The 13,794-nt window shown below is 39.7% G+C and overlaps 1 protein-coding gene across 13 annotated transcripts in view; it reads right to left on the bottom strand.

The window, feature by feature from the left end:
• The window catches only part of CDON (cell adhesion associated, oncogene regulated), a 116,002-nt gene continuing 102,208 nt past the window's right edge, over window positions 1–13,794 (bottom strand). For 7 of the 13 annotated variants that reach the window (XM_045894732.3, XM_064577255.1, XM_054512198.2 and 4 more), the window contains 2 exons: window positions 4,446–4,720; window positions 1–3,842 (listed from right to left, as the gene is read on the bottom strand). In XM_045894732.3, the coding sequence (XP_045750688.1) occupies window positions 3,679–3,842; window positions 4,446–4,720 (439 nt within the window). In that variant the 3' untranslated portion in view covers window positions 1–3,678. Of the gene's footprint in view, window positions 3,843–4,445; window positions 4,721–5,876; window positions 6,477–6,563; window positions 9,865–9,957; window positions 9,985–10,077; window positions 10,307–13,794 lie in introns of those variants that run through there. The other 6 variants (XR_010407041.1, XR_010407040.1, XR_010407039.1 and 3 more) reach the window with 6 other exon arrangements.

The following is a 13,794-nucleotide window of genomic DNA, read 5'->3' as shown; positions in this document are numbered from 1 at the left end:
TTCTTAGGTTCTCACAGATTCAGACTTTATTAGAAAAGGGATTTCAAGTTCTCTCAAGGTGCTCAGGACTGGAGCTAAGGTTTAAGGGAGGCTTAGTTCAACATGGGCAATGAAATATAACAAGGCCCCACCCCATGCCGAAGACCCTGTTGGCTGTCTGGTCAACGGAGCCAAGACACTTTGATTTTTTTTTTTTTTTTTTTTTTTTAGGGCTGCTTTTCTTGAGGAGGCTAAATGTCTGCCCAGGAGTTCACACAGATGTTGCTCTAAGTGAATGGTAAACATAGACAGCAGGCCAGAAGGGCCCACTCCTCCCCATGCTCCTCAGGCTGCTCTCCATCCCTCCTCTCTTCCTTCCGAAGAGATAGAGTTGTCCCCCCGCCCCCCAAGGAGGGGTCTGCCTGCGTGGGCACCTGGGCTCAGGTATTCTCCCAGCCTCCCCATAAAACACTTGCTGGCCTAGATCCTGTTCCTTCAGGGCCTGGATCTCTGCGGTCAGAACAGAAGGGATTAACTCATGTGGCTCTGGGACGTGCGATGGGGATTTTCAGGGGAGGACGGGGATGGCGGTTCCAAGGAATTTCCAAGGAAGACCTACGCCTACCCCGACCACAAGCTATAAGCAGCTTTCTACAAACAGGGAGTATCTGACGGTCCCCATCTTCACGTGCTACTCTACAGGAAAGCAGCGTTCTCTTTTAATATAAAGTCATATCAACCAGATAAAACCTGTCAACGCTACATCATTTAAAATATGTACAGTTCCAAACATAACATTACAACTTTCAGGAAAATAAAACACTTTTCAATAGGATACAAAAACATGCATCTCAAAGCCATTACTTTAAAAAAAACAAAGCAACACAGGTGGAATCCAGCCATGAGGTCAAGTTCCTGGCAGTACTCTACCTGGAATGAGCTCTCTGTGACATGGTCAGCCTAATACAGATGCACTGGTCTTCACAGACTCACTGCACAAACACAAAGCCCAGAAAGAAATGCTTTTGTAAAAGACCACTTCACAAGGTGTTTAAACATTGCAAGTTCACTTACATCCTGTACGGCACCTATCAGCCGACTATCGGTACCTAGTGGAAAAGGACACAGTGAAATGATACACCAGGAGCGGGGGTGGAGTTTGACGCTAAAACAAAGAACCACAGAGAATTCTAAGACGGGAAGGAACACGAAGAGGCCTGACCAATGACGTGCTCACTAAGCCCAGGGACGATCCGGTTCCCAGGCGTGGGGTGGTGGTGGTGAGGGCTTTCACTGGGAGACACGGGGACTCTGGGAAGACCAAGTGATAAGCACGGAGCTCTGCCCACGTGGGACAGAGGGTAACTTCTGGGCTTTGGGGTCACGGTCAGAGGAACCACGCGGCAGGGGAGGGCGAGAGCATGCGGAACTGGGCTGGTTCCATCGCAAGAGGGAACCGCATGCTTTTGGAAAGCAGTCTGGAAAACTGGAAGGAGCCCAGATTATGGCTCCGGGTAAATCGGGTTGAAAGGCAGGCTCTGTGGTGGTGGGACTGTGTTGGAGATTTGTTGGGAGGGTTAACGAGATAGCAGAGAGCAGCACCGAGCACGGAGCCTGGTATACAGCGGTCACACCGCAGATGCTGCTGTGTCCTGACTTCCTGGGGAAGCGACACCAGGCAGGACTGTTGATGACCGTGTAGGTCATACAAGTTCCGAACAACTCAAGGTTAGGGAGAATGCATAACTCCTAAACGGTAAGGCAATTATATATATATATTCATATATTTATATTTATATGTCTCAATATATAAAGGCATTTTTTATAAATAAAATACAATAAAAGGGATAACACTTAAAACAGCGTTACTAATAATATAAATAAAAGCAGTCCACAATGAGATTGCCCTAAAGATAAAGTCGTCTTCTCTTCCTAGTGGACAAATCCCATATTCAAACTCAATCTTTAAAAGCAGTTTATGACCTAAGGCTCATGCTAGTACACCTCTGTTTCCTGAATCAAAATGACTGCCCACAAATATCTACTCCCCAGTTTTCTAAAACCCCCTTTGTGACAGCATGGCTGTATCTTGGTTGGCAAAACACAGGGTATGTTTTCATATTCTGTGCACTAGGACTCTGTCCTTTGTTAGTCACACAAGTAAGGGATGCAGCTATCCCCCTCCAAAGCTAATTGCATCTACACCACATGAAGAATAAATTCAGTATACTCTAAGTATGGACATTGGGAATGCAGAACTTGATTCTACAGCATCCCTAACACCTGACCCTGAAATGATACTCACTACATTCTACTCAAAGTCATTCTTGCATAGTGACCCAGCTCAAACAGCGTATTTCACTAACAGCTCTATTTATAAGATACGTAGGCATATATAAGGGGATACTGATGCATTTACATAAACAGTTGATTAACATAGTATTCTAGTCTATTTCACTGCAGTTTCCAGGAAACTGTGAACTTTTTTCATTTATGCTGAAACTGCCTGACTCTACATAAAGAGAATCATTTTCTAATTTTTTCCCCAAAGGGATGCACAATCCAAAAACAAGCAGTGATCTACTGAAGCTTGACTTAAGCTATTAAAATAGCTATTAAATAGTAGTGTTTTCTCGTGGGTTTTTTTTTTTTTTTTAGATGTGGAGAAGAAAAGCCTTCCAAAGGCAGCTGCAAATGTCCTTGTCACTCAGAAGGAGCCGTAACTGTGATTTATGGGCTCTGCTAACCAAAGCTTCAGGTGTGTGTTTACAATGACGACATTCTAAAAAAAGTCAGGAAATTTCAAACCATACCCCTTTCCCTCCAAATTAAATCTTTTCTGACACTCACATCTTCCAAGTGTTGCCCATGTTGGAAGCTTGAAAAATAATAATTTTCGGGTGGCATGACACCGGGAGCACAATGTGGGTCTTTCTTTCCAAGTTGCCACTTTAAATTCATTTTGTCCCCCTCTTAGAAACAGTCAGAAGGAGCCCTAGAGTGACAATCTAATAAACCAATCCAATTTTAATGCAGTGGGACCTGAGGGCTATCTTTTTCTCTCCAGCCGTGGTCCCCTATCTGCATACGGCAATAACCCCACAGACCTTAACCTCAACCATGTTCATGACACCGTCTGTGACTAGTGCCTAGAAAACCGAACATCATTTGTGCCCGTGTGCAGACAGAGAGTCAACAAGTCACCTATCACTTCTTTGGAAGGCACTCATACAATTCATAAGACACCTGCTATTACAAACACTAGGTTACAACTGAGCGTGACTTCCAATGTTCTCACAAAGTCTGATCACACAATACGTCAAAGGACAGCTTTCCATCTGAAAACTTCAGTTCCCTCTTAGCCAAATGGGCCAATAGGCTGGATCCTTGCAGGAGGAGCTCTTATGGCCACTGAGGTTCTCAGAAACATGGAATGATCCCACCGCTCTCAGATGATTGAAAACTACGCAAAATTAGGTTGTTTCCTACTGAGGGGGAGGAAGGAAGAGGGAAATTTTAAGGCATAAATAATATAAAAGGGCACACACTTTAAGATACATTCATAGGACATTACTACTACAAAAAATAAATAATGATTTTCTCTGACTTGAGTTCATGTCCTTCACACAGTCCATCCCCAGGCCTGTTTTGTGCAGTTACTGGCTTGAAGTGGGAACATGACTGGTCATTTGCACACCCTCAGGTTTCTTGGGGTTGCTGAAGGATCCCTGCAGGGCTGTCTAAAGGAATGCCAGGAGGAGACCAGGTGGTCTTTTCAGTACAGTCCTTGGACACAAGGGGCAGAATAAGAGGATTCCAACTTAAAATTTTGTTCTCTGTTTCTGAATGGACACAGCTGTCTCCTGAAAAACACAAAGGTTTGGGAGCATTATGAAATCAGAAAGGCAGATTTTGACAAAACAGTCTCACAACATTACTTTGAGCAATAAAGAAAGAATAACGAGTAAATGTAGAGCCCAGTTACGTTGAGTTTGACTTTGAGAAAGACAGTAGGTTTCAAAGATTTAAAATAAGGTTGGGCTCTCATGAACAGTTGTACAGTTCACCTGAGGGCTAAAGCAAACCCCTAAAAACCCCACAAATAACCACTTTTAAGGAAAGGCTACAACTCCAGAAGCAACTCAAACGATAAAAAAGGCCCATGATCATAAAATACATTCTTCCAGCAAGTCTACTGTTCAGGCACAAACCAAATCAAAGCCCATTTGGATTTATTTTCCAAAATGTAATGGGATTAACAGCCTGAGATGAAGGACGTGAATAACAGAATTTCACAGAATTCCTTATATAGTCATTTTTTCGAAGTACCCAATACCTCCCACCTGGTATTTAAGAAATATGTGAGTTGATCACAGAGAGAACGTCCTGAAAGTAACTGCCCTCATATAGGTCTTAGCTAACTGAGGACTAGCAAGAAACTTAAGATTTATAATGTCTCCCGGTACCTCTGTTGAACTCTGCTGTATCTTCTGTGCACTCAGAGTTGATCTCATTCTTACTGTCCTGACAGCAAGTATGCTGAGCAGGTCTCGGTGCCGTGTCATCTTTGAAACTCTCCTCAGGTGACTGGCCACAGTCAGGGACTGTGGAAGCCAGACATGCGGGCATCTTCATGTGACTGAGGGGCTTCATTTCCAAACCATCCTGAGGATAAGGTGCTACCACTGGGACCACAGGAAGCGGGCTGCCACTGAAAGTGCTGTTAGTTTTGGTGAAACACCTACGAAATACAACCAAAAGAAACAGAACTGTGTCTAGAGGGATCAATAATTAAAATACACTTATTTTGAAATACCAGTTGGTATTTTGTATTCACAGATTCTTAAGAAAGATTAGTGCTTAAAAATAATGAAATGATTCACTATGATTTGAAATATTAAGAACTCAAAAATTACAGTTAAAATGGAATACAGCAGAAGAATGCATCACTTAAGAATAAAACTGAATGTGGGGTACCTGGGTGGCACAATTGGTTAAGAATCTGACTCTTGGTTTCAGCTCAGGTCATGATCTCAGGGTCGTGAGATCAAGCCCCAAGTCAGGCTCCATGCTGAGTGCGGAGTCTGCTTAAGACTCTCCTCCCCCTGTCTCTCCCCAACATCTTTAATAAATAAATAAATCTTAAAAAAAAAAAAAAGCATATGTGAGGACCTATCTCACAGGCTTCCTTTGCCTTGGTCCATGTCTGAAATTGTCTTCCATTTCATAATTAACTGGTTCCTGAATAGAGCACACAGAAGAAAAAGGCCATTGGCCACTGGAAGGAATGGGGGAGGAAAAGAAGAAGAAGAGAACAGAGAGCTAAGAAACCTATGGCCACATGAGAGGACTAATCTCATGAAAGCCAACAAAAACTCACTGTTTTGAAATCAGATAATACGTTCCCTCTCACCCTTGAAAAAACACTACATGGATCAGACATTCAAAATCCAGGTTTTGTTTATTTTTTAATTTTTTTCTTTGCAGAATTAGTTGCTAGAATTTATTAGCACTGAGCATTTCAATTCTGCTCTACTTTTATTTCCTGCCCTCATCTAAGATACGTGTTTTCTTTCTGTTCTTCAGACTGGATAATTTCTATTGATCTTCTAGTTCCCTGATTCTTTCTTCTGTTGTCTTCGATCTGCTGTTAAGCTCATTCAGTAAATTCTTCATTCCAGTTAATTGTACTTTTCAGCTTTGGAATTTCCATTTGGTCCTTTTATAGTTTCTATTTCTCTGCTGCAATTCCTCATATGTGAATTCATTGTGTGTTTATCTTCCTTTAGGTTCTTGAACATATTTATAATAGCTGCCTTAAGTTACTGCTTGCTAATTGTGATAGCTGTGTCACCTCAGGGTCTGTTTCTATTGGCATTTGTTCCCTAAGTATCACATTTTCCTATTTCTTCACACATATAGTATTTTTTTTTTTACTGTTTTTTTTCCTTCCCCTCTAATTTTCTGGTTGTTCTGTTGGTCTTGACTCCATCCTTCTGTTTGTGTCCTTGACCCAAGACTGGAGAATGCCCTCCAGCAAAAATCCATGAACAAATGTCAGACATTGTCTTTCAAGTTTAGATTTATTCAGTTTCTGCCTGCTTCTGGTTATTCTCCAATACTTCCAAATGGTCCAGATTTCATCATTATTACCCTTGGATGATTGAGCTATTCCATCATTAACAGAAGCTGGAATTACAGAAATATATTTTTTATTTCCATAATTTTAAGAAGAGTCTCACGAAGACATTTCATTTGGTTTTGATTTAGGTATATTAGGTAGGAAACACATAGCACTGACTGGTAGTATGATGTAGCTAGGCAATGTTAGGGAATAAAGGTAAGAATTCTTTGGATTTCCACCTTTTTAACATGGAATGGTACATTTCTGGGGCATATGAAAATCAGTAAAAGGAATCCATGCAAATGTTACTAGCATCTCTGTTGGTTCAAGTTATTGGAAATACCAAATGCTAGACAGGAAGAAAGATCTGAACCTGAAAAAGAGTAAGATATCTGTCAGTAAACCAGATCCTTAATTTAAGTAAGTCCAATATTAATTTCAAATAGAGAAATATACTTACTATACATTTAGTGGAATTCAGATACTTGTCACCTGAAATGAAAGCAAAGTATGTGAGGTACTCATTTGTACAGAATAGTTTGAGTAACAGATTATTTAATAGGACTATATTTTAAGTTTTAATAATATAGAAGAAATATATACCTGATTCAAACAAAACCCAACTGTTTCCATGCATGTCTTAAGCCAATAAAAAATGAAGGAAGCACTAGTATAGAAGGAAGTTTGCTGGAGGCAGAATCAGAGCTTTGGGCTAGATAGATCATGATTCCAGGAGAGTATGGCATTCCTTATTTGTCCCATGCTACATTTTATTCTATTCTAAATTTTAAAAACTTTCCTGGGATGCTGGCAAAGGTGAGCACTAATCTCCTGACAGCCTTTTAATAATGTCTGTGTTATTGGGTTCTTTCCTTCTTGGATTTTGTCAGGTCTATTCCACTGTCCCAACACCCAGGGAACATGAGAATCCCCCTGAATGTTTTCAGTTCATGGGGATCAAATACAGACTCTAGGTAAGGTATTTACCCAAAATGTGGGGCATGGTCAGAGGCAAAAACAAAAGAAAACAAAACAAAAAAAACAAATAAAACAAAAACCCCACAAAAACCCCACCTTTCTGAATTCAGACACTACTAATGAAAATTTAATGGATACTATCCATTTATATAAGTAACCTTACCTACAAGAACCTTTTATTCTAAAAGCATCTGCTGAACAACTTCTAAATGTCAGACACTGTGGTAGACACTAAAAATATAAGGGTAAATACAGCATATTTCCAGCTTCCAGTCAAGCAGAGGAGATGGGACGAGTAAACAAATAGTTACAGTGTGATGCAGTGTTATATAATAAGATATAAAAGACACTGTCAGCACTCACCTGTGAAATGGGTAGTAGATGTGTGGCTGATAAGAAAGAGCACTTCCCATGTGACCAGCTAGAGACCAGTGTCTATTCTTTCCTACTCAACTGTCTAATAGTCAAGGAAATTACGTTAGGTAGCAATTATTGAGTTAGAGAATAATAAGGATTCCGATTTCCCAAAACCAGAATTCTCTCTGGTCAGGGGTATCTATATGGCTACCATGATTTGTTGGAAATAACTTCTAAAAATTAAATTGCTGGTTTCTAGCTATGACTGATTAGTTTGTATCAGAAGAACTCTCCTGCCAAGGACAACTACAAAGGATGGAGAAAGTTTTATTTTAAATCTGCTGAAGTCATCAGAGGGCAACTACCAAAGCAAGCACCTGAATGGCTGAGATTCCAGAGAGAAGGTAAATGTAAACCTGAGTTTCAATACCACTTTTCCTCTTGAGGCATTTGCCCAATTCAGTGCAAAAGAAAAGGCTGAGACATCAAGCAAAAGGTGGTGGCTGCAAAGCTAAGAAGCCAAGCAGGACTCCTGACACTTTCATGGCACTGGGAAGATAGAAACTGGAGTTCAGAGTCTCCTAAAGAGAAAAAGACGTTCAACTGGGACCCTTGAAGGTTTATGCTATAAAAATAATGATGAAGTAGAAATAGACAATGCTTTTATAGACACTGAAACTCAGCAGCAAAACAGCTCCATCCCTAATTGGATGAAAGTGATTTGCCCCTTGCCAAAACCAATCCTTCTCTGGAGGAAGAAAACCTCCTCCAGAGCCTCTGTGAGTTTTTATATGCAATGCCCAGAATTCATAAAAAATTACCAGGCATATCAAGAGAAAAATAAGTGATGCATATACTGAGTTAGGAGGCAAAGACTTTGAAAGACCTGGATGCATATATTCAAGAAAACCAATGACAAGACGAAGAATTTTAACAGAGACCTAGACTTTACTATTGGGATATCTATACTAAAATGTAGAATAACTGAAAGTGAGAACTGAATACATGGGGTGAAGAGCTAACTGGGCACAGATGAACAGAGGACCACTGCACATGAAGCAGGCACTGCACACCATTCAGACTGAAGTACAACAAAAAGGATGGGAAATATAGAAGGAAGCTTAAAAGACATGGGAGGTGTAGCGAAAAGCTCAAAAATATATATATAGTTGGAGTCTCTCTGAAGGAGAGAAAAGAGAATGGGACAGAGGTCATATTTGGAGACATAAGGGCTAAGAATTTGCTAAAACTGATGAAAGCTCCAGCACAGATTCGAGAAGTCATATGAACACCAAGCAGAATAAATACAAAGACAATTACACTTTTGGATGGGAATAATTAAACTGCTGAAAGCAAAATACAATGTGAAAATTGTAAAAGCAGCCAGAAGAAACAGACATTATTACTTTAAAAGGGAACAGTACTAGCTGCACAGATGATTCTTCACCAGAAAGGACAGAAGCAATAATGCAACACTGTTAAAGTACAAAAAGAAAGTAACTGCCAGCCTGGAATTCAATAAACTACAAAAAGGGTCCTTCAAAAAGGAAGATGAACTGAAGGCATTTTCAGACCAAAACACTGGGAGAATCTGTGACCATCAGATCTGTATTATAAGAAATATCAGAGTTTTTCAAGCTGAAGGAAATGAATGCCAGCAGACGCAAGAAAGGAAATACAGAAAGGAACAAGAAGAAAGGTAGTGTTAGGAATTCTGAATAAATACTGACTTCAAAAAACAGGAACTATAATGTCATAGAGGATTTTAATTATTTGTAGAACGAAAACCTGTGACAAAAATAACACAAAACCCTAGAGAAGGAATGGAGTTAAAAATGGTCTAGGAAGTGGTAAAGTACTGATATATACGGGACTCTGATTCAAGTCATAATGTCCAGCACCAAGCACATAGTTCATGGCACACAGTAGGACCTCGAAAACATCAGATTTTTTTTTTTTTACTATCCTTTTTCTTAAGCAAGTAAATTCACTATCGGGGGGTAGAGGGAGCCATGACTAAACTAATTGGAAAATACCTTGTAATACCTTGTTAATGCCCAATACTAAGGTAAGACATGTCCATTAAAGTGAGAATGATCAGATATACTTACCCCTGAAGCTTTTTGTATCCCTGTAGTAGTCATCTCCGTCCTTGTTCAATACTGGCTCTGTTGTCTGGGTTTCCTTTTATCTGTTGGTTTCAAAGTTGTCTGACTTAAACTTCAATCTCCTTGAGGGCAGGCAATGACTGTCCTCAGTGTCAGAGAAAGTTCTTAAAACAGTGAGACAGACATACAGCACACACAGTCAGGTCCTTAAAAAAAAAAAAGTTCCTGACGGTGATGCTGTAAAACTAACTGAGCTTCTGGCTTGATGCCTCATTTCTCTGCAAGAATCTGGAAGTCACACACAGAGGTCCCAGAAACCTAAAAGACCAAAAGGGGTCATCAGGTCAGAAAGAAAAGTTTTCATTTAAAAGAAGCAAAGCTAAACTGTAGGGAAAACAAAAAAATACTTGCCAGTATTAGAAAAACCAAGGAAGTTCCCTAAAAACAAAATTTTATAAATTAATAATTTGTTTAGGTAGATAGAAGATGAATGAAATTTCATCATGTTAACATAAAATAATGAAGACTCACCGGAGAGTAAGAAGCCTTAAATTCTTCTGTTTCTTTCCTTTTAGTTTCTTTTTTTCTGTTCATTTCTTGCATTTAAAGCAAAGGATGAGATTTTTAAATGAAGTGTGAGGGCAGCCCTAACAGTCTGAGTTTGAGGCACCTAGGTGAATCACATGCGTGGGGCAGGACCGAAGGGATGGCCAAGACAGAGGGGCCATGGCCAACTATGACGGATGATAACCTGGTTGTTCTGTGTTGGAATAAACACACAGATTAAATACACAAGATGTTTTAAAATAAATGACATATATTTAAAAAGAAAAAAAAAGTACAATTTTACTATTCCCTATTTCTTGGTATCTATTTTTCAGCTAAGTGAAATAGGAGATGACAGTCACTGTTCACTTTTGTTCTGAATTGTGACTCAATTCACAGAACGGTGTTGAGAGTAAGATCATCCTTTGAGTTAGATTACCCACTTTCCAACAGGATAAACCAAACTGATTTAAAGTTTTCTAGTACACCAAATCCTAACTCCTAATCATCAGGAATTAACCATTTAGATAACCACATGTAAATAATTACGTTCTATTCCAGGTATCTACATGTGTTGGCATAAAAATGGCTTCAACTTATGGGTTATGTGCTAAGACACAGCATAGAGAGCAAAGTATATAAAAAAGGAATAGGGCGCCTGGATGGCTCAGCTGGTTAAATGTCTGCGTTTGGCTCAGGTCATGATCCTGGAGTCTTGGGATCAAGCCCCGTGTTGGGCTCCCTGTTCAGCGGGGAGTCTGCTTCTCCCTCTGCTCCTCCCCCTGCTCATGTTCTCTCTCTCTCCTTTACTCACTCTCTCTCAAATAAAAATCTTTATAAAATAAATTTAAAAAATAAAATAAAAAAGGAATATAACACCTGTTCTGAATAGAATTAGGAATTTAGCATGTGAGAACAATTTTACTGATTAATACTTGAACTAAAATTTCCAAAGCTTATCAGGTAATCACATAAAAAAAATATAAAGACCCAAATCTATAGGCAGTGAAAGAGAACAGGTCGAATGAGTATATCTGCAAATATCTGACATTCATCAAGATGCTCTTATAGTGCACATTTTTACAGTTCATATAGTCAAAGACTTTGTAATTTCACTACCTTAGGCTTCTCAAATAACCCTTCAATTGCAGTTATTATTGGCTTAAGGTAGAATGAAGGTTTTCACGGAGTTGTCTCTGGCTCAATGAAACTACTTTTCTTAATTTTAAGTTTAAAAACACTGAGTAAATAGAACTCTGGGCATCTTGCCACATACAAAAATGTGTGCTAAAACGAATTCAGGTGGTCTGGGACCTGTTAGTTTACCAAGATATCTTTCAGTTAACAGGAAAGACCTGACAAACCTGTAAGATGGAAAAATGACTATTACAGCGTCATAAAAATAATATTCTTGAACCAACCAAATGAAGAGCACACACTAGGAAACAAGAGATGGGAGTAGTGGCATAGAATTGTGCTTGGATGAGTACGTTCCTTTAGTATTTGACTAAATGTATTTTGGACATTCTAGCAAAATTACCTAGGACCTCTGAAATATTTTCTAGTGAAGTGTTCCATTTCTGTATACACAGTTGGATATTTGTTAAGCATGATTACATACCGAATTACTCCGATTAGATACCTGCACAAATTGTGCATTAAGTTTCCTCTTTTCATTATCCCTAGAGGGCAAAGACTGGTTATTCATGAATTTCTTGGATGTGTGACACTTATGTTTGTGAGTATGTTCTTGAGACTTCTGAAATGGTCACATCTTGGTGGTGGTTTGTTTTAATATTCAGCTCATTCTGTTTCCTCTTGCCTCAGTGTCTCTGTCATTTTGCTGGCCCAGCCCTTATTTTTGGAGGCTCATCAGTTACTATGCAACAGAACCCTGATGACATTCCCCAATGGCCATGGCTGTCCCCCACTCTCATGGCATACTCTTTATTGGATGCAAAGACCCCAGTCTCAGAATGGGAGCTGCCCTTTGGGAATTAAATTACTGGTGATTGTCACATAATAGGTGACAATAAATGACTGAGTACATTACTGAACATGAGAAGTTCACACGCATGCTTACAAATAAAAGACCAAAAAACAAAAACAAAATATCCTATCCTAACCACCTGACTCCCTGACAACAGGCCCTCGGTCTCCCATCTTATAAGTAGGAAATATAGAACTTCCCCAAAAGGAAGGTACTGAGCAATTTTATTTATTTTTTTTAAAAGATTTTATTTATTTACTTAACAGAGAGAGAGACAGCGAGAGAGGAAACACAAGAAGGGGGAGTGGGAGAAGGAGAAGCAGGCTCTCTGCGGAGCAGGGAGTCCAATGCGGGGCTTGATCCCAGGACCCTGGGATCATGACCTGAGCCGAAGGCAGTCGCTTAACAACTGAGCCACCCAGGTGCCCCGGTACTGAGCAATTTTAAAAACCAGACACAGTGCTGTGAAATTTTTTTCTTAGAGAACTAGGCAAGATTACCACAGATGGAAAAGAAACGAAGTTTTAGATTTTGTGTGTTTTCTGCCTTTAGTTTTTATGGCTTAGATCTGGAGTAGCTATGTGATCAGCTACAGGAGACGGATTGAATCATAACAAATTCACTTGCTGGAGGAAAGAATTTAGGCATACTCAATAAGTAGTCATTTGCACAAACTTAACAAACCAGCAGGGTAGCTCAACTCGTAGCCAGAAAGAACCAGTACTATAACAAAATGTTTGCATGCTCATCTCTACACACTATTTTTATCTGTGTGGAAGGTTCCAAGTTGGTGAAAGAGTGTCCCCAAGCCCAGCAACACATAGACTTTCAAGGTTGTCATCAGGCAAAACCTTGGAGATCATTCATGGTATCTGTGCTTCCTAAGGCACTAAGTAATTTGATTTCCCCTTTTGACCATCAGCCATGTATAGCTTGCGCTTTTTTTCCCAGATGGATTATATGCATATTTCCAAGCTGATTTTTACTTGGATACTTCCTGCCCACTTCCAATCTCTTTAGGACCCTTAATTTCTTGTTCCTTCCTGATGGGACCTCTCAGTTCGTTTGTCTGTGAATTCCATCAGTGTCCTCTCTACTCTTCTACAAATTATCAAGACTGATAGTAAACAGGCAGAATTTAACGTCCTTTCCCATTAAACTAGCCAAGCAACTGACAAACCCCAGTTGATTACATATCCAGAACTGTGTCACTGCCTTTTAAATTGAGGAGGGGAGAAGAGAAGAAGGAGGATAGAAAGCTTTTGATTTATTTGATTAAAATCTGTTACATTCTTGAAATGTACAAGGATTTCTCAATTAAGTCTTTAGTGTAGGGGTCTGGCTCCTCACAAAGCTGCATTCTATATGCCTCTTTCTAGCTGTCCATGGTGACCTATTACATATCATTCTTAAAACGTGAAAAGCGTTCAAATTAGCTGAATACAGTGAAGCAGGCAGTCATTTACAACATGCCACAAAAACGCTAGAATCAAATAAAACTCCACAGATGCTGGAATGTACATTCCCCTCTTACTTGTTCTCACATTTTCACATCAGTACTCCAATTTAGACAGTAAAGGCAACATTTTCTCTCCAGATCGTTATTACCAAAACAGAGGGGATGATAAAAGGGGTCTAAGGCTGGCACTGACTTGTTTCTTGAGAGCCCACTCTACAAAATACATTTAAGTTTAAACCCAAGAAGGCATGGC

Source organism: Mirounga angustirostris, unplaced genomic scaffold (assembly GCF_029215605.1).
Source record: "Mirounga angustirostris isolate CCGP_5_RB_7025 unplaced genomic scaffold, mMirAng1.0.hap1 SCAF_13, whole genome shotgun sequence".
In the NCBI taxonomy this organism is placed as follows: Eukaryota; Metazoa; Chordata; class Mammalia; order Carnivora; family Phocidae; genus Mirounga; species Mirounga angustirostris.
Note: the sequence above shows the minus strand (reverse complement) of the source record. Positions and strands in the feature narration are given on the sequence as shown.